The 22500-nt window shown below is 43.4% G+C and overlaps 1 protein-coding gene across 1 annotated transcript in view; it reads right to left on the bottom strand.

The window, feature by feature from the left end:
• The window catches only part of LOC143487685 (SH3 and multiple ankyrin repeat domains protein 1), a 96864-nt gene that overhangs the window by 35723 nt on the left and 38641 nt on the right, over window positions 1-22500 (bottom strand). Inside the window, exons 9-14 of the mRNA XM_076986753.1 lie at window positions 17932-18009; window positions 17722-17788; window positions 17218-17399; window positions 5845-5975; window positions 5570-5694; window positions 3988-4101 (exon numbers count right to left, since the gene is read on the bottom strand). Coding sequence (XP_076842868.1) covers window positions 3988-4101; window positions 5570-5694; window positions 5845-5975; window positions 17218-17399; window positions 17722-17788; window positions 17932-18009 — 697 coding nt within the window. The remainder of the gene's footprint in view (window positions 1-3987; window positions 4102-5569; window positions 5695-5844; window positions 5976-17217; window positions 17400-17721; window positions 17789-17931; window positions 18010-22500) is intronic.

Here is a 22500-nt window from a genome sequence, read left to right as displayed (position 1 = left end):
AGACATAAGTACACAATACAGACACAGATGTAAGTACAGACATAAGTACACAATACAGACACAGATGTAAGTACAGACATAAGTACACATTACAGACACAGATGTGCAATACACCCGTGTATGTGGCTGAAGACATTGCATGTATTTACCTTTCATACCTTAATTCTCTACTCCACCCTAACCCTAACCACCCCAACCACACTAACCCTACTCCACACTAACCACCCTAACCCTACTCCACCCTAACCACCCTAACCCTACTCCACACTAACCCTACTCCATCCTAACCCTACTCCACACTAACCAACCTAACCCTACTCCACACTAACCCTACTCCACACTAACCACCCTAACCCTACTCCACACTAACCCTACTCTACACTAACCATCCTAACCCTACTCCACACTAACCCTACTCCACACTATCCACCCTAACCCTACTCCACACTAACCCTACTCCACACTAACCACCCTAACCCTACTCCACACTAACCCTACTCCACACTAACCACCCTAACCCTACTCCACACTAACCCTACTCCACACTAACCACCCTAACCCTACTCCACACTAACCCTACTCCACACTAACCACCCTAACCCTACTCCACACTAACCCTACTCCACACTAACACCCCTTTCTCTTCAGGCAGACGCTACAGGAGTGTGAAGTGCAGGACAATCAGACTCAGGAACAGCTTCTACTCTCAGTAAACGACTCAGTGAACCCCACCACACACTCACTGAACCCCACCACACACACCACACACTCACTGAACCCCACCACACACACACCACACACTCACTGTACCCCAACCACACACTCACTGTACCCCACCACACACACCACACACTCACTGTACCCCACCACACACACCACACACTCACTAAACCCCACCACACACACCACACACTCACTGAACCCCAACCACACACTCACTGTACCCCACCACACACGCCACACACTCACTGTACCCCACCACACACACCACACACTCACTGAACCCCAACCACACACTCAGTGTACCCCACCACACACGCCACACACTCACTGTACCCCACCACACACACCACACACTCACTTTACCCCACCACACACACCACACACTCACTGTACTCCACCACACACACCACACACTCACTGTACCCCACCACACACTCACTGTACCCCACCACACACTCCACACACTCACTGTACCCCAACACACACACACCACACACTCACTGTACCCCACCACTCACACCACACACTCACTGTACCCCACCACACACGCCACACACTCACTGAACCCCACCCAACACGCCACACACTCACTGTACCCCAACCACACACTCACTGTACCCAACCACACACGCCACACACTCACTGTACCCCACCACACATGCCACACACTCACTGTACCCCACCACACACGCCACACACTCACTGTACCCCACCACACACGCCACACACTCACTGTACCCCATCACACACGCTACACACTCACTGTACCCCATCACACATGCCACACACTCACTGTACCCCACCACACACACTCACTGTACCCCACCACACATGCCACACTCTCTGTACCCCAACACACACACCACACACTCACTGAACCCCACCACACACACACTGTACCCACCACACACGCCACACATTCACTGTACCCCTCCACACACACCACACACTCACTGTACCCACCACACACTCACTGTACCCAACCACACACCACACTCACTGTACCCCACCACATACACCACACTCACTGAACCCCATCACACACTCACTGAACCCAACACACACACACTGTACCCCACCACACACGCCACACATTCACTGTACCCCTCCACACACACCACACACTCACTGTACCCACCACACACTCACTGTACCCAACCACACACCACACACTCACTGTACCCCACCACATACACCACACACTCACTGAACCCCATCACACACTCACTGAACCCCACCACACACTCACTGTACCCCACCACACATGCCACAAACCTACTAAACCCCACCACACACACTCACTGTACCCCAACACACACACCACACACTCATCACTGAACAACACATCTCATTTCAACCCTATGCACTTCATTGATCTCACTGAATTCTATCACACACACACATACACACACACACACACCCTTGCTCGTTCACTGCCGTTTACTGCTGTTACATGCACATTTGCAGTTTGTGTATGTCCACATATGTGTTTATATCAAATCAACTCAAATCAAATATATTTGTACAGCGCTTTTCACAACATATGTTGTCACAAAGCGCTTTACAGGATTTACAAGGTTAACAATACTATGGGTCCAAAAGCCTAATGAGCAAGCCAAAGGCGACAGTGGCAAGGAAAAACTCCCTATGATGGTGGGGATTAGGAAGAAACCTTGGGAGGACCAAGACTCAAAAGGGAACCCATCCTCCATTGGGCGGCCCGTTAACACACAAATTACACAAAAACAAATTATACAGACGAATACACAAGTCACAAACAAATCACACAATCAGGCTAAGTATAAGGTAACTAGAATGAAAGTTCTGGGTGTTGATATTGCCAGTGTAAATGTCTTGTGATGAACGCCAGGTTTTCATTCCGTGTCGGAGTGATGATACTGGTATTGTAGGCTCCGACTGCAGTGTTACTCCCCAGGTGAACCTCGGAGAAGATATGTCCAAATGTGTTTATGTATATTTGTGTATGTCCACATGTGTTTGCATATGTTTGTGTATGTCCACCTATATGTTTGTGTATGTTTATGTATGGCCAAATGTATGTTTGTGTGCTTGAGAATGTTCATGTGTTTGTGTGTGCTTCCGGCTGTGTGTTTCTTCCTGCTTCCTCACTGTTCAGACACTTCTAAGCTTAGCTCTGCTTCTTTAGGTTGCGCGCTACCGTTACTTTAGTTTTGTAAATAATTCGTCTTTTCAGTGAGAAGACTGACCAACGTCTCGTCACCTGAGTATGAGTGACCAATCAAATGAAGCCGGTCAGTCACGTGATCACATACGCAAAACTTTCTCCACCAATAGCAAGAAAGTAACAGAAAAACCTCCCAAGAATCCCTGACCTCATACAGCCAATGTTCACATTACAAACGTGTAAAAAGGACATTTATATAATGTGCTGTCAGTTGTGTCTGCCAAACGTGTGGACATTTCAGCCTACAAGAACTCAACATCAAATATGACGATGCGATAAGTTTGCTGTATGTATAATTTTGTGTAATGCTATATCTCTGAGGCATAACGTTTGTATGATGTAATTATTAAATGTAACGCAGTGCAATACTAAAAACCAGTTCACACTCTGAGTGTACACACTAGCAATATATGATGATTTAGTGGAACAAAAGTTTGCTACAAATTGATTCAGTTGGTGTCAAGTTGTAGCTACACGTATTGACTGACAGTTTCATCAGTTAGCGCCTTTGTGGAACACATTAAAGTTACACAGGCCTAATAATTAGGAACAAACAAAAATACTAATTATTTATAATAAATAAATTTTATATATTATATTTATTTATAATAAATTATTTTTGTTATCATTAAAAGTCATTGTTTCCAGTAATTATATTTCCCATGATGTAATTTATTGACACGAGACAGTACTCATGCATTTACTCACTACTTGAGTAGCTTTTAATCAATGCACTTTTTTACTTTTACTCAAGTAAATGTTTGGATGCATACTTTTACTTTTACTTGAGTAACATTTGGTTCAAGTAACAGTACTTTTACTTGAGTAAAATTGTTGAATACTCTACCCACCTCTGATAATGACATTGATTCCTGTAGTTTAGTAGTACTATCTAAGATGCATCTGTGAGCAGATGGCAAAGCACTTTGGAAGTCACTCTGAATCAAAGCATTCGCTAAATGCCCTAAATGTAAATGTAAATGTGTGTGTATGTGCGTGCATGCTTATGTGTGTGCACATGTATTTGCTTCTGTATGTGTCGGCATGTGTGTGTGTACCTGGTCTTTGTTCCTGGTTCTGGGGTATCACCTCCTCTACACAGTCTGAAGGGAACCAGCCAGTGTGTCCTTTGACTGTTCCTTCCCAGAATCCCCCTTCTCCAACACTCAAAACTGTTACACACACACAAACACACATGCGCATGTATACACAGACACGGGCATATGTACAGACACAAGCATATGCGCTCACACATACAGACATATGCAGAGGTGGGTAGGAACGCGTTACATTTACTCTGTTACATTTACTCCGTTACATTTACTCAAGTAGCTTTTCGGACAAAAATGTACTTGTAAGAGTAGTTTTAATATGAACGACTTCTACTTTTACTTGAGTAAATATGTGCTGAGAAAACGCGACTTTTACTCCGTTACAATCGGATTTGCGCCGAGCGCTACCATTACTTTCGTTTTGTAAATAATTCGTCTTTTCAGTGAGAAGACTGACCAACGTCTCGTCACCCGAGTATGAGTGACCAATCAAATGAAGCCGGTCAGTCACGTGATCACATATGCAAACTTTCTCAACCGGTAGCAAGAAAGTGACAGAAAAACCTCCCGAGCATCCCTGACCTCATACAGCCAATGTTTATATTACAAACATGTAAAAAGGACAGTTATATAATGCGCTGTCAGTTGGGTCTGCCAAACGTGTGGACATTTCAGCCTACAAGAACTCAATATCAAATTTGAGGAAACACGATGCGCGAGGTCGCCAGAGCGAACTAGTAACTCAGATATGGATCAGCGGTAAATAAACTAGATTATTTTTTTCGGCGTGAGATATCGGAAGTGTGGCATGTGAGCGTGTGAAGACTGTCAAATGCGTGTGTCTCACGCTCAACGCGTGAGAGTTGGCAACCCTGCGATGCGATAAGTTTGCCATATGTATAATGTTGTGTAATGCTATATCTCTGAGGCATAACGTTTGTATGATGTAATTATTAAATGTAACGCAGTGCAATACTAAAAACCAGTTCACACTCTGAGTGTATACACCAGAGACCGTGGTACACACTAGCAATATATGATGATTAAGTTTGCTACAAATTGATTCAGTTGGCGTCAAGTTGTAGCTACACGTATTGGTTGACAGTCTCATCAGTTAGTGCCTTTGTGGAACACATTAAAGTTACACAGGCCTAATAAATAGGAACAAACAAAAATACATATTATTTATATATTATATTTATAATAAATTATTTTTGTTATCATTAAAAGTCATTGTTTCCAGTAATTCAATTTCCCATGATGTAATTTATTGACATGAGACAGTACTCATGCATTTGCTCACTACTTGAGTAGCTTTTAATCAAAGTACTTTTTTACTTTTACTCAAGTAAATTTTTGGATGCATACTTTTACTTTTACTTGAGTAACATTTGGTTCAAGTAACAGTACTTTTACTTGAGTAAAATTGTTGAATACTCTACCCACCTCTGGACATATGTACACACACACACACACACATGGACACGTGTATGTGCTCACACTCATACATGCACACACAAACAGAAAATTGCTGTTGTTGGTACCATAAAGCATATGCTAAAAGGCATAAAGCTTGAACAGATCTGACCTTTGACCTTGTCACCCTTGCTTAAGGTGATCTCGCGCTCGCCCTGGGCAGAGTGAGACCGCGTCGCTACAAATACCCGACCCGGGACAGCACTATACAGCCTCCTCCTCTGACTGGCACCAGCCCTTCAGAAGGAGAGGAAACCATCGTTGACATCACGCTAGAGAAACCATCAGAATTAAACAGACAGACAGCCCAAAGTGTAGTTAGACTATAACAGACAGAGGGAAGAGAAGTGAGACTGCGAGAGAGGTTTCCCAGCCCCAGGGTCTCACCCCTGCCTGCCTCGCTGTTTCTGCAGCTTGGTGTCAGGTTCTGCTGCCCCTCTGCCTCGAGACGGTGAGCGAGTTCGCGTCCCACGAGGACTACTGGAGCTTCTCAGGGCAAATGAGGCTCGACGTGACCCCTTCAGAAAAGACGAAGAGAGAAGAGGGGAGGAGAATGGAGGGGCGGGAAGGACAAGGGAGGGCAATGGAGCAGAAGAGATAAGATGGGAGAGAGGAGAGGAGAGAGGTGAGAGAGTAGAGGGAGTGGGGAGAGAGGATAGAAGGGGGCGTTTTAGTATCTAAACTAATTAATACTATCTATTAATACAACTAACTATAATTAATACTACCTAATACTCTTTTTTATTATTATTATTATTTTATTTTACCAGGAAATATCCCATTGAGATTAGAAATCTCCTTTTCAAGGTAGACCTGGCCAAAAGGGCAGCAAACACAACACAGTTGCATTTTACACATAAGACAAAATTATTCAAACACCTTATGAAAATCAAGTGCATGTCATGGAGTCTGCCTCAAAAACTCTCAGATTGGATTTAAAAGTGTTCAAAGAAATTAACTCAGTTAATTTCCAATCTTTCTGTAACAAGTTCCATGTATGAGGTGCAGAGTAGACAAAAGCCCTTTTAGCCAAGTCCATTCAGGCAAAAGGGACAGAAAGCAACAGATAATCTTGAGAACGGACAGAATATGAATTAACATTACTCAGAGTGACTAAAGTGGAGAGATACGTAGGCAGAATTCCCAATATTGCCTTATTAATAAGAGTATACCAATCACACGCCCTTCAAATGGCCAATGCAGACCAGCCAGTTCGGGAATATAATTCACAGTGATGAGTGGACATCTTGCAATTAGTGATAAACCTTAAAGCAGCATGATAAACAGCATCAATCCTTTGAAGACAATGAGCATGTTATGCGGGGACACGCGAACGCGCATAAACCTCGTGGTCTTATGCGGCGGTACGCGAACGCGCATACACCGTGTAGGGTTGAATCAAACCCAAAACCACGAAACAAAACAAAAAACTGAGACCACCGCCAAAACGTTCGCGGGAAAATATACAAAAGAAAACGTCTTCATGTGGGCAGCACGAAGGAAAACCACCAACAGAAAAGAAACGCGGAATAAACTCAATGCGAGGTAAGTAGCCTACGAAAAACACAGCGCGCAAAAACAAAAGAAACGCGGAACTGCTCAACGCGATGTATGCAACAAAACAAAGGAAATGCAAAACCATGAAACTAAAGAGACGCAGAAATATACTCAACGCGAAAAGAACGATAACAAAAGGGAAACAAAAACCACCGGGGGAAGAGCCAGCTCACCAAAAATGGAACGGCGAAAAATAAAAACTTCCCAAAATGATGAGAGAGAGAAACGAGAGAAAAATACAGCAGGGGGAAAACTTGAGAAGGACCCAAACGGGCGCAGAAGTGAAACACTTGAAGAAAACAGCTCGAGAGAAGAGAGAGAGAAAAAGCAACGTGGAGAACACCAGAAAAAACGTTACCGGCTGACTGCTCTGGAGAAAACAAACAACTCAGCGAAGATGCGATGGCAGCTATCCTCCCTAAATAGGGCACGAGAAAGCTGGATCTCATTTTCGCTGATTAGGTCTACTGGAAGTATACCGCGAGCGCCCTCTGGTGGTCATGGGTGGGGCAGCGCTGGGGCCTGCCCTGACAGATCGCTTGACAAGAGCCCGGGCCCCAGGCACCGCGACCTTGCTCTCCTGGTCAGCAAACATAGGAGGGGGGTACCCGTAGAGACACTCAAACGGCGACATCCCCAGGGACGAATGCCACAGCGTGTTGTGGGCGTACTCAGCCCAAATCAGGCGTTCGGCCCAGGATGACGGACAAGCGGAGGCCAGACAATGCAAGGTCTGTTCTAGGTCTTGGTTGACCCTCTCGGTCTGGCCGTTGGACTGGGGGTGAAAACCCGAGGACAGACTGGCCTTAGCCCCCAGTAAACCGAGAAAGGCCATCCAGAACCGGCTGGTGAACTGGGGTCCCCTGTCGGAGACCACATCGACCGGGAACCCATGAGACCGCACCACGTGCTCCAAGAACAGACGGGCAGTTTCTTGGGCAGAGGGCAATTTGGGCAAGGCCACGAACTTGGCCGCCTTGGAGAACCGGTCGACTACTACCAGGATAGCGGTGTTTCCCACAAAGTCCATAGAGACATGGGACCATGGACGTGAAGGCACCGGGAGGGGGTGCAAGAGCCCCAAGGGCTTGGACCTAGGGGTCTTGCTGCTGGTACACACCGTACAAGCTGCCACAAAGCCTTCAATGTCCTTTACCATACCGGGCCACCAAAACCGTCTGCGGATGAACTCCGTGGTCCGGCGTGACCCGGGATGAGTGGTGAACAGTGAGGAGTGCCCCCATTGCATGACCCCTTTCCGTTGGTCAGAGGGGACGTACAGCCGCCCAGGTGGCCCACCTCCTGGATCGGGCTCCGCCATGAGTGCCTGTCTGACGGCGGCTTCGATGTCCCATTGAATGGGCGCTATGATCTTGGTGGCTGGCAATATGGCGCCAGGGACCACAGGACCAACTGCGGTTCCCATTGGCGAGATAGGGCATCAGGCTTGGTATTTTTGGAGCCCGGACGATAGGACAAGGTGAAGTCGAAGCGACTGAAAAACAAGGACCACCTGGCCTGCCTGGGGTTCAGGTGTTTGGCCTGTTGAAGGTAGGCCAGGTTTTTGTGGTCCGTCCACACCAAGAAGGGGTGCTTGGCCCCCTCTAACCAATGCCGCCATTCTTGCAAAGCCGCCTTGACGGCTAACAACTCTTTGTCCCCGATGTCGTAATTACGCTCGGCGGGCGTAAGACGGTGCGAGAAAAAGGCACATGGATGGAGCTTGGGTGGTTCCCCTGTCCTCTGGGACAGCACAGCCCCGACCCCTTCGTCAGAGGCGTCAACCTCCACTACAAACGGGAGGTCAGGGTCGGGTACGGTGAGAACAGGGGCCGTCACGAAAAGTGCCTTAAGGGTGTCGAAAGCCTTCTGTGCCCCAGGAGTCCAGGTGAACGGCCCAGGGGACTTCCTGGTCAGAGCGGTAAGAGGAGCGGCTGTTTTGCTGTAATCTTTGATAAAGCGCCTATAGAAATTGGCAAAACCTAAAAAGCGTTGGACCTGGCGAAGTGTTGTGGGGACTGGCCACTGAGCCACGGCCTTGGTCTTAGCAGGATCCATAGCCAGCTTATTTTGAGAAATTATAAAGCCCAGAAAGGACACCTCCCTGGCATGAAACAGACTTCTCCAACTTGACGTACAGGTGACACTCCAACAGCAGTTGGAGAACCCGACGTACGTGTTTGGCGTGTTCCTGCTGTGAGCGGCTATAAATCAATATATCGTCAAGGTAGACGTACACATATCGGTCTAAGGCCTCTCTCAGGACCTCATTGATGAACCTCTGAAAGACCGCGGGAGCGTTCATTAGCCCGAACAGCATGACCAGGTATTCGTAATGACCTGACGGGGTGATGAACGCGGTCTTCCATTTGTCCCCCTCTCTAACTCGAACCAGATTGTACGCGCTCCGCAGGTCCAGCTTGGTGAAGACCGCGGCCTGTTGTAGGGACTCAAATGCGGTCGCCATAAGGGGCAGCGAGTGACGGTCTTTCACCGTGATCTTATTGAGGCCCCGGTAGTCAATGCACGGCCTCAACCCACCGTCTTTCTTCCCGACAAAGAAGAAACCGGCCCCAGCAGGGGAGGTGGAAGGCCGAATGAGACCAGCAGCCAGGGACTCCTGAATGTACTGCTCCATAGCCTTGCGTTCAGGCACAGCGAGGGAAAAGAGTCTACCCTGGGGAGGGTAGGTACCTGGCAGCAGGTCGATGGCGATATCATAAGGCCTGTGAGGAGGAAGGTAACCCGCCTGGCATTTACTGAATACGTCCTTCAGGTCGTGGTACTCGGAAGGAACCCGGCTCAGGTCGATCACCTCGGGCGGCCTGTCGGGATGGCCGGTCCTGGGAGCCAGGAGACAGGAGCCCTTACACATAGGGCCCCAGCGACTGACCGTCAGGTTGAGCCAGTCTACCTCTGGGTTATGGCGTTGCAGCCAGGGAACGCCGAGGATCAATGGCGTTTTGGGGGCCCTAATGACATAGAGGGCTACGTGTTCGGTGTGCCCTCCTATTGTTAGGGTTAACGGCACCGTCTGGTCAGCGACCCCCCCTGAGGACAGTGACCTGCCGTCCACAGCAGCCACAGCCAGCGGCGTACTAAGCGGGACCAAACGCACCCCGAGAACTGTAACCAGACCAGCGTCAATGAAATGACCGTCCACCCCTGAGTCTACGAACGCAAGCAGCCTGTGTTCGGCTGAACCTCGCCATGACAGTGCGGCATGAAGGGTCAAACCGTTAGGATGGGGAGAACCCAAAGGGCCCGCCGAAGGCCTCCCGTCTACCGGCGGACCCCCCCCTTTTCCCTGTAGGCTAGGGCATGTGGTGCGTTTGTGCCCCTCTGTGCCACAATACAGACACCGACCCTCCCGCATCTGTGACTCTCTTTCAAGCGGGTCTAATCGGGCCTGACCTATCTGCATGGGCTGCTCTTGGTGTCGTTCTTGGTTCTCGCTACTATTGGCGGAAGAGCCTACTGAGTGCGTGGCACTGGTGGCTTGGGACCGGTGCTGCTGAGTACGCTCCCGCAGCCGGTTATCCAACCTGACCGTGAGGTCAATACATGCATTGAGGCTATCAGGGGGTTCTCGGACGGCCAGCTCGTCTTTCAGGTTGTCGTTTAGGCCCTCCTGATAGACAGCCGTCAGGGCTGTGGGTCCCCATTTACTCTCCGCGGCCAGCGTTCTGAACTCCAGGGAGTAGTCAGCCACAGATTGCCTGCCTTGGCGTAGCCGTAACAGGCGACTGCCCACTACCCCCCCAGAGGCAGGATAATTGAATGCCTGCCGCATGGCCTCGGAGAAACGCTCAAAGGATGTGCATACATCAGGCTGGTTCTCCCACACAGGGGTTGCCCATGACAATGCCTTCCCGGAGAGGAGAGCCATCACGTAGGCCACCTTGGCTCTCTCAGTGGGGAAGCGTGACGGCTGTTGTTCGAAAATAAGAGAACATTGTAACAGAAAGCCTCTACACTCCTCTGGGTCTCCGGAGAAATGCTTAGGTGCAGGCAGGGCGAGTACTGTCTGTGCCTGGACCACAGGAGGCACGGGAGGAACCACGGGCGGAGCAACGGCTTGAGTGGCAGCCTGTAGCGTCACGGTCATACTCTGCAGCTGAGCCAGTATATGTTGCAGGGTCTTTTTGTGGCTGTTCAACATCTGACCCTGATGCATGACTGCAGCACTCAAGTCCGCCATGTTTTGTGGTGTGGCTGGGTTCATGTTTTAAGGCTGAGTTGTTCTGTTATGCGGGGACACGCGAACGCGCATAAACCTTGTGGTCTTATGCGGCGGTACGCGAACGCGCATACACCGTGTAGGGTTGAATTAAACCCAAACGCCAAAACCACAAAACAAAACAAAAAACCGAGACCACCGCCAAAACGTTCGCGGGAAAATATACAAAAGAAAATGTCTTCGTGTAGGCAGCACGAAGGAAAACCACCAACAGAAAAGAAACGTGGAATAAACTCAACGCGAGGTAAGTAGCCTACGAATAACACAGCGCGCAAAAACAAAAGAAACGCGGAACTGCTCAACGCGATGTATGCAACAAAACAAAGGAAATGCAAAACCATGAAACTAAAGAGATGCGGAAATATACTCAACGCGAAAAGAACGATAACAAAAGGGAAACAAAAACCACCGGGGGAAGAGCCAGCTCACCAAAAATGGAACAGCGAAAAATAAAAACTTCCCAAAACGATGAGAGAGAGAAACGAGAGAAAAATACAGCAGGGGGAAAACTTGAGAAGGACCCAAACGGGCGCAGAAGTGAAACACTTGAAGAAAACAGCTCGAGAGAAGAGAGAGAGAAAAAGCAACGTGGAGAACACCAGAAAAAACGTTACCGGCTGACTGCTCTGGAGAAAACAAACAACTCAGCGAAGATGCAATGGCAGCTATCCTCCCTAAATAGGGCACGAGAAAGCTGGATCTCATTTTCGCTGATTGGGTCTACTGGAAGTAGACCGCGAGCGCCCTATGGTGGTCATGGGCGGGGCAGCGCTGGGGTCTGCCCTGACAGAGCAGAAGCATTCATGTACAAATTATCTCCATAATCCAATACAGATAAAAACATTGCAGCAACACATCGCTTTATTACATTAAAAGAAAAATAAAGCTTATTTCGAAAATAAAAACCCAATTTAGCCTCAACTTCTTCAAAAGATTTCCTATATGTGGTTTAAAAGAGAGTGAGTCATCAATTACGACACCCAAGTATTTATAAGTGTGAACCACCTCTATTTCTCTGCCCTCTATAGTGGACACTGTGGGAACCTTTTTAGGTAGCGTTTTACTGCAGGTGAACAACATAAACTTTGTTTTATCAGGATTAAGAACAAGTTTCAAATGTTTTGGTGAGTACTGAACAGTTGTAAAGGCTTTCTGTAAAGATTTTACAGCTTGAGCAAGAGTTGGTCCACAACTGTAAATTACTGTCATCAGCATAAAAATGGAGGGTTGCATCGGGTGTATTTAGACCCATATAATTGATATAAATAAATAAAAGTGGGCCCAACACAGAACCCTGTGTCACCCCTTTATGAACGGATAAAAATTCAGAACACAAACCATCATGTTTGACACATTGAGACCTATTACTAAGATAGTTTGAGAACCAAGCTACTGACTGTTCTGAAAATCCAGACTAATGCAGTCTAAGTTTCAAAATATTGTGATCAACAGTGTCAAATTCTTTTGACAAATCAATGAATAAAGATGCACAATGTTGTTTTTTATCAAGTATAACAATGATGTCATTTACCAACTTCATTGCTGTCGTGATGGTACTGTTTTTTTTCTGAATCCGGATTGATGTGTTGATAGAATGTTATTTTGATGCAAAAATTCTTTTACTTGACTTTCAAGAATTTTGGCTAAGACTGATAGGTTGGATATTGGTCTATAATTTGTTAAAATTGCAGTTAAAAAGAATTGTAAGAGGCTCAGCCACAAAGTCCGCTGCCATTTTTTAAAAATATGGAGCTATTAAATTGGGGCCTGGTGATTTTCTGTGATCTAAAGTTTTGAGGGCTTTATGAACATCCTGCACAGAAAAAGGTACAAAATGAAACAAATCTCCTCTATAAACTGGAAGAAGTGTGCAGGGGTTTGAAGAAACAGTCCCAGTAGATTCAAAAAGAAAACTAGAATTTATAAAATGCTTATTAAAACAATTTAAAACTTCACTTTTATAGACAGGAGTAGAACCATTTAATATATATGTAGGCAGATTCTTGATGCTTTTACTTACAGAAAGTGACTTAATAACTTTCCAAAGTTTCTGTGGATTATTTAAATTTTCAGTTGAGAGAGATAAAACTCTTTAAAGGTGCATGTTTATTTATAATTTCCATAAACGTTTCTCTAAAAAATTCCCACATCTATATCCTACATCTGGTATCAACTTTAACATCTTCCAATCAACATTAGACAATTCATGATGATAGGCCTGTTCATTAAAATGTTTAAGACCTTTTATCAATAATACGGTGTTTAGTTTTAGGCACCTTGGTGTTTCCGATAATGGCTACTGTCACGTCCAGCCCCTCCCTCCTCCCTGGTCCCGCCTAGTTTCCCCATTCCCATGGTTTCTCCCTCTGTCTGCCACGCCCCTGTCCTCATTGTTCCCACCTGTGTCTCGATTCACCGTCATGTTGTCAGTGTATTTAAACCCCTCCGTTCTACCTCTTGTCGTCGGTTATTGTATGTGAGTCCCTCCTTGCTCTACTACTCTTCCATGGTTCCCTGTGTAGCCTTATGCCTGATCTTACTCTTAGTTTTGTGGCTGGTTGCTTATGTTAGTTTATGTTTTCTCCCCATTGCCCTTCTGCTCTGTGTAGTCGGTCTCATTTATCAATTGCTTTGTGGTTCGTTTCCCTATTGCTTATGTTAAACTCCAGTAGAACTCCTCTGTATTCTAGTTTGCTTATTCATTTATGTTGACCTTGTTGTGTTCAGTTGTTGTCTGGTTAAGTCTCGTCCGTTGTCTAGCTTTGTTTTCTCTGATCTCTCTTCCGTTAGTCACTGCTCTCTTGTTCATATTATAGTTCTACGTTTAGTTTGTTATATCCTGTACTTGTCGCCTTTATCTAGTTGTCTCGTGTTCCCGTCTGATTGTTGTCCCTCTCTACTTTCTATGTTGTAGTGTAGCGTTTTGTAACTTCTTTTTTTTAATAAATATTCACTTTCTTGCTTTTGCTTTACTTCTGCCTCCGACGGTCGTAACCGCTACAATACAATGATCACTTAAATCGTTACAAAAAAACTCCTAGAGAGGAGAATGAGGAGCACTAGTGAGAATAAGGTCAATCAAAGTTGACTTGTCTGGGTTTTTAGGATTTGGTCGAGTGGGTAGGTTCACTAACTGTGTGAGATTAAGAGTCACAAAGATTTTTGATATCAGAAACTTTGTTAAGCCAGTCCCAATTGAAGTCACCAGCCAAAAGAAGTTCACTATAATTTAGTTTAGACAAAAGATGCTTTAAAGACTGCAATGCTTCAGTGCTAACAAGCTGCAAACATTGAGATTAAGTAATTTAAGACCAGACATGGATCTCATTTGAAAGTAGAGATAATTTTGCAAAACTACAAGGCTTTGAAGTTTAGGTAAATCTATACACAGAGCAGATAAATGTAATTTGCCAGAGTTTTTGGTGATTGTACAGGTTGCACAATATCACTGGCATAAGTACAATCATGACAGGTGGCTAATAGGTTACTTTGTCCGAAGTAGTACAAATACTACTTCAAGTAGCAACCACTTGTCTCTAGGTCCCATATAACCACAAGGAACAATAAACACAACAGAAGTGCCATTGTCTTCGATATGGTTGTAATTTCTGCCAAACAGCAACCAGTTTGCATCTCAGTGCAAAACAGCAACTTACAGGCTGTAGTAAATATCCACCCCAGAAACATAAACCTGCAGGCATCACTAAAAATCCACCGCAAAACACAAACTTGCAGACCTCAACAGGTATCCACCGTAGAACAGCAATCTTCAGACATCAGTGAAATATCAAGGTGTATGCCTCAGTGAAATATCCACCATGGAAGATCAACCTGCAGGCCTTAATGAATGATCCACACTGCAATCCGGTCTGGGGCTACAGATTAGCATTTAGCAAGGGCTATGCTAAGCCTCAAACTAAACTTCAGACAATATAGCTCAAGTTACTAAAATAAATTGTTACTTGGAGCCTATTTCAGAAAACAAATTCAGTATGAAAGATGTATTAAAATCATCATTTTTTTTAAAAACAAACAGACATAGAGCAGACAAAAAGGACATGCTGCCATCTTGGATTTTGGGAGGAGTCAAGATGAATGTGTGAGTCAAAAGTCTTTAAAACTTTTTAAAATCCAATGTCATTGTTTATTACTTTATTACTTCATAATTATTACTTTTTATAAAACAATGTTACTGGTTTGTTAATTGCTACTGTCATCATGGCTGCTACCCTTATTGGCCACTGGTTACTAACCAGAAACAGGCTTTATATGCCAAGAATGCTCACACATAGATATTGTGCTTGACAATAAATTCAGTTGCAATACATAGCAGAATATGCAATCAATTAAGATTCATAACTAAATGTCCATAGACACAATCACACAGCCATTCAGGCTCCACACACCTAACCATCCTTTCATTTATCTGAGCTTGAGCGCATTTTGACAATAACAAATACAAAACTCCAGAAAAACAATAAACAGTTTTGAGCTTTCATGCCCTCCATCCTGCCGAGAGTGGGCAGCATGTCTACACAGTATTATAATGTAGAAATAATGTATTGTCATGTGCAGATTATGCATTATCATGTATAGATAATGTAATATAAATTATTATACACAGTCAGCCACTGATTGTGCAAGGATTGTGAAATCCTAGTTAGATGAGAAAGGTCTATAAATATCATCATAGTTACACTTTAATGAGAGACAAAATGAAAACAAAATCCAGGAAATCACACTGTAGGATTTTAAAAGAATTTAATAGTAAATTTTGGTGAAAAATAAGTGTTTGTCCAGCCCTCAACTTTCTATTTATACAGCTTTGATTCTCCTATTCATTGTGAATTATTGCCTCTCTATGTGGTTTACTGAGCTGTTCACTTATTTTACTGCTTCTGTGTGGTTTACCGAGCTGTCCTCTTGTTTGATTACCGAGCTGTTCTCTTGTCTGATTACCGTTCTCTTATGGCTGTCTGTTGTCCACTGTTAGCATGCTAGCTACCTGTACTCTCTCTTCTGACTCTCTTCCATTTGATTTCATTACAATATACTAAATTATGATGCAGGGTTAGCATATTTTATATTGGATATATTTCTTATATATAAAAAAACATAATGAATTCTGTTTCAAAATGTTACTTTTATGGGGTTAGAAAATAAGCCAGAAGTCTTTTGAGGAATTGTGCTGTTTAACATGGCCAAGCAAAATTATCAGCAGCTTCAACATTAAAGTCAGCAATATATTTGTGAATCGCATGCCCTAATGAATGTGTATAAATATTGTGTTTGTGAATGGCATGCCCTAATGAATGTGTATAAATATTGTGTTTGTGAATGGCATGCCCTAATGAATGTGTATAAATATTGTGTTTGTGAATGGCATGCCCTAATGAATGTGTATAAATATTGCGTTTGTGAATGGCATGCCCTAATGAATGTGTATAAATATTGTGTTTGTGAATGGCATGCCCTAATGAATGTGTATAAATATTGTGTTTGTGAATCGCATGCCCTAATGAATGTGTATAAATATTGTGTTTGTGAATCGCATGCCCTAATGAATGTGTATAAATATTGTGTTTGTGAATCGCATGCCCTAATGAATGTGTATAAATATTGTGTTTGTGAATCGCATGCCCTAATGGCTGTGTCTAAAATGCGCAGGAATTGCCAGTGGGCTATGGAATAACACCTTTGACAAATATCGTGAAATTAGATGGTATCTACAAATACTGATATGAATGATCTTCATATTATTTACAGTGTGACTTTTTCTAGTTCAGGTAGTACTCGTTTTTACTAGTTTGCATTTCTTTGCTCCTACATTAAATCAGTAAATGAATGCAAGACATTGTTAGTAATGACAGATTAAAATTAATATAAATTTTGATTGTTGCATCTGAACTTTTTGAGACAAAATGTCTCTAAGGTTTACTGTTTTTTAATCCTGGGGATGGTACCTGCACACGGGGCACACCAGCTGTGCTGGGGGGTGGGGCCACAGGCTCAGGGGCTGTTGCCATAGTATTCTCACTCTTTGCCCGTAAGAGGGGATGAGGGTGGGGAATGGTCATAGTCACTGGTAGATCCCGCCCACTCTCAATACGGTGAGCAACATATTTGGGAGACTCCAAAAATGGAACTGAGAGAGAGAGAGAAAAAGTAGGAGAGAGAGAGAAGAGAGTAGAAGACAGAGAGGAGAGAGAGAAAGGACCACAAACCAAGAAAGAAACACAGAGGAAGACAATTAGAACAATGAACACTGATACAGATGAAATAAGTAAAGACAATTATAATCCATATATACGAGTGTGTGTGTGTGTATGTTTGTGTGTGTATATGTGTGTGCACATCTCTGAACAAGTCTCCAGGTGAGTAAGTTCTTGTTACTCTGGAAACCTTGTGTGATTTATCATAATTTTGAATATCTAGCCCCAACTCCCTCCATATATACACTAACTTACCTATATCTTGGTCATTATGATTTTTGATGATCTCTCCAAGTTCAAAATGGCCAGCCATTACAGCAACCTGAAAACACACACATACCAACATATGCCCACACAACATGTACTTATCCACACATAGTTTACAGCACTTAAATTTCAGCATTTTTATTACTATAAGATTGTGATTAGGGGTGGACAAAAACATCAAATTTAACCCTTTATTACCTGAAAGGGAGTTTGGCCATGTTTGTTCTTCATTTCCTTATTTGCTCCCCGATAAAGGAGGACCCGGACGCAACTCTCCTGATTGGACAGAAAGATATCCATCTGCAGCTATTGGCTGAACTTTCACAGATATTCCTCCATACAGATATACAACCATACAGATAATCCACCTTGGTACCGACAGGCAAACAGAATAATCGTTTGGTACGCACATACAAAAGTCAGTGGGAGACAATGAAACGCAAGTTTAAATAGATGAGGACAAAAGGAACAGAAACTAAAAAAACCAAAACAACTAGTGATGTTAGTGACATGTTATTAGTATTATATATTTTTGCTTTTTTCTTGCGTCTTGGGGAGTGACACTTGGCCTATATGACAATTAAAGGCTGGATTATACTTGTCACTACGCGATTTGACCTGGAAACCCAATTTAGACTACACATGTGCATAACTGAACGCAATTGAAATGTTAAATATTTGTGTAATTTGCGATTGTGGAATAAAAAAATCAGCATTCCAAAACACTGCATAAATCTATATCTAGCCAGTTATACGTAGTGACAGCTATGGCAAAAGCACATCCTAAACGAAGCGATATCAGCATAATTTCATTTAGAAGTGAAGTCTGCTAGCTGGGACAGTAACTAATAGCTACTTAAGGTAAATTAGACAAGTAGCTACTTAACAATCGTAGGTTGTTGTGGCAGCCATTAAACCTAGCCAAAATTACTAAAACATGTTTTCATTCACATAGGTAGCAGCTATGTCTGAATTCCTAGAAATGTACACGCAATTCATTTATAAATTTTGTTTGTTTTTTGGTCATTAGTACCTAAGCTATATTAACGAACTACCTGTAACTTCAGATTCACAATGAAGTCGAATTTTGGAATGCTGATTTTTTATTGCACAATCGCAGTGCAATGTTCAATGTTTGTTTGGTTTTGGGTGGTAAATGTTAATATCTATTGCAGGGATGTCAAAGTCAAATGCACCGAGGGCCAAAAAACCAAATTTGCTACAAGCCGAGGGCCAGACTGGTTCAATGTTAATTAAAACTTATTGAAATGATTGCACATAGCCTATTGAACCAAGACCTAACACAGTGTATATTATTTAATGCTTAAATGAATAAAGCACTATTTTCTTATGGATCTGTCAGTAATTTCAAGTGAAAACATATTTCAACAAGCAAACAGATAAAAACAAACTTCCTCCAAAGAAAACATGTCCTGTATATTAAATGAATAAATTAATAAAGGTTTGAAAAGTGCTGGAATTTAGGCTAAAGTACTTGAAAATGCTTGAAATTGTAACTACTTTGTTTCACAACAAATAGCTATCTGACTGAACAGTTCTCTTGTATTACGTTAACAAATATGAGCCTCTTGTAATTCCAGGACGAAACATGAGAGAACGTGAAAACGTTAAGATGAAAATAAGCAACCATTAAATAATGTGAATAAAAAAGCGAATTATTTCGAATCATTTCGACTATATGTATAAATATTTAACTTAAGTTTACCTGGTGCGCGCAGTTACAAAATTCGAGAGGTGCACGACCTCGCGAATCAAGACCCCACTAGACCCCGCCCCCTCCTCCCACTCGGTGTACAGCCTCAGAGTGCTGTATTGGGGATTAAACCCTTTCTGGACTGTAAGGAGTTTGCTTGTGTTGATATCAGTGGCTTCTGTCTTCTCCTTTGGGCAGTTCATAATACCAGCTGGGTAAGTGATGACTGGTGAGTAGGGGTTGATCGTCTGGATGATGATGATGATGATGATTATTATTAAGAATTTTCTTATTTACAATAACAGGCTGACAAAAGGCAAAGAGCCCTTTGACATACGACAACGACAGAACAGGACGTGGCACAAAAGAAAGGAGAAAGAAAGCTATGCATAAATCAAGGAGCATCTGTATAACTTGCACTTGACAGCTAAATGCTCTGTGACAGCCTTCCTGAAAGCACGCATTGGGATATAATTGTCCAGTTTTAGTGTTTTTTGAAGTGAGTTCCAGGATCTGGTTCTTCCCATTCAGTTGAGCTCTCAGCTGAGCCACTCTTCTCAGGACCTGTCTCACTTTTCGCAGGTCCTGTCTCACTCTCTGTAGGTATTTGGCTGTAGCTGTCATCAACATCTGTTATGTGGCCTTCATGCAGTATGATCCCCTCAGTTCTGAATACCGTCCTCATCATCCAGTCACACGTATCCAGTCCAAATAAAATGTAAAAAAAATGTAAATGTGCCATATTTTGTCAATTGTGATCTTGCACCGCAATCTAAATTTGTCCTCCGCTTTTTACCCATCTGTGCAGTTAGAACACACACACACACACACTAGTGATTACTAGGGGGCTGTGGATCACACGTACCCAGAACGGTGGGCAGCCCTAGCCCGGCGCCCGGGGAGCAGTTGGGGTTAGGTGCCTTGCTCAAGGGCACCTCAGTCATGGCCTCTGGTCACAAGACCAGTTCCCTAACCACCAGACCATGACTGCCATGATACACACACACACACGCACTGACACTGCACCTTAGTGTCCTAGTTAACACACACTGGAACTCATCCACAATGCACTGTGGGATTCTATTTAACACACTAGCACTGTGACACTGTGATGTAGTTAACACACACAGGTACTCTGACACTGGGTTGTAGTTAACACACACAGGTACTCTGACACTGGGTTGTAGTTAACACACACAGGTACTCTGACACTGGGTTGTAGTTAACACACACAGGTACTCTGACACTGGGTTGTAGTTAACACACACAGGTACTCTGACACTGGGTTGTAGTTAACACATTAGAACACTCTATATCTATAATCTATACACATATATTTCATGTTTTTCTCAGTCTTTTAGAGCACTAACACAGCCTGCATCTCCATCATCACTATTACTTATTATTTGTCCTGTTAATGTTGTCATTATCAGGACTACAAGACCCAGAATGCATAGCCAAAGAAATGCCCTGCCTACCCCCACCTCCACCCTCTCCCTGAAAAAAACTTGAAAGGTATTTATCTGGTGATTCTGTGTGTATTGAGGAACCACAATCTGCAGAAACCCAAATGTACAGAGCTGAACTCTTCTCTGTCGCACTGCAGAACAGTTATAATACAGTACAAATGGAGTTTATAATAAGAATAAACAATAAAACATTATAATTAGAATAAACATAAAAACATTAAAGCATTTAAACATAAGAAAACATTTAGTAAACATAAATATCATGCAGCGATATCCGACACACGCATGCCTTGATCAAACTTGGAAATCATTTAAAGTCATACTGACGACTATATACTACCCAACCCAATGTTGATTGCCCACTTTGACTAGCCCAGGGTCCAGTGGACCCTGGCCCCTGTATGTAATACAAATGCAGAGGTGGGTAGGAATGCGTTACATTTACTCCATTACATTTACTCAAGTAGCTTTTTGGACAAAAATGTACTTGTAGGAGTAGTTTTAATATGAAAGACTTCTACTTTTACTTGAGTAAATATGTGGTGAGAAAAACGCGACTTTTACTCCGTTACAATCGGATTTGCGCCGCGCGCTACCGTTACTTTCGTTTTGTAAATAATTCGTCTTTTCAGTGAGAAGACTGACCAACGTCTCGTCACCAGAGTATGAGTGACCAATCAAATGAAGCCGGTCAATCACGTGATCACATACGCAAACTTTCTCCACCGTAGTAAGAAAGTGACTGAAAAACCTACCGAGCATCCCTGACCTCATACAGCCTCATACATATGTTTATATTACAAACGTGTAAAAGGACAGCTATAGGCTATAATGCGCTGCAGGGTTGCCAAGTTTTCAAGATCTCTTTTAGTGAGATTTAAACCGGGGTGGGGGGTCGGGGTTTGGGTGGTGAACGTAAATTGTTGAGGGGGGGGGGGGGGGGGTGTAAAATGGACACAAATTAAGTATTATATCGCGATCGATCGATCACCAGTGGTTGGCGCCAGAGCGAACTAGTAACTCATTGAATCATAGATGTGGATCAGAGGTAAATAAACTAGATTTTTTTCGGCGTGAGAAATCGGATGTGTGGCGTGTAAGCGTGTGAAGACAGCCAAATGCGTGTGTCTCACGCTCAATGCGTGAGAGTTTGCAACCTTGGCGCTGCCAATTGTGTCTGCAAACGTGTGGACATTTCAGCCTACAAGAACTCAACATCAAATATGAGGAAACACGATGCGATAAGTTTGCTGTATGTATAATTTTGTGTAATGCTATATCTCTGAGGCATAACGTTTGTATGATGTAATTATTAAATGTAACGCAGTGCAATACTAAAAACCAGTTCTCACACTGATTGTACACACTAGCAATATAGGATGATTAAGTCTGCTACAAATTGATTCAGTTGGTGTCAAGTTGTAGCTACACATATTGGCTGATCAGTTAGTGCCTTTGTGGAACACAATAAAGTTACACAGGCCTAATAATTAGGAACAAACAAAGATACATATTATTTATAATAAATAATTTATATATATAATATTTATTTATAATAAATTATTTTTATCATTAAAAGTCATT

Source organism: Brachyhypopomus gauderio, unplaced genomic scaffold, assembly GCF_052324685.1.
Source record: "Brachyhypopomus gauderio isolate BG-103 unplaced genomic scaffold, BGAUD_0.2 sc49, whole genome shotgun sequence".
Lineage (NCBI taxonomy): Eukaryota > Metazoa > Chordata > Actinopteri > Gymnotiformes > Hypopomidae > Brachyhypopomus > Brachyhypopomus gauderio.
This window is presented reverse-complemented; position numbering and strand designations above follow the sequence as displayed.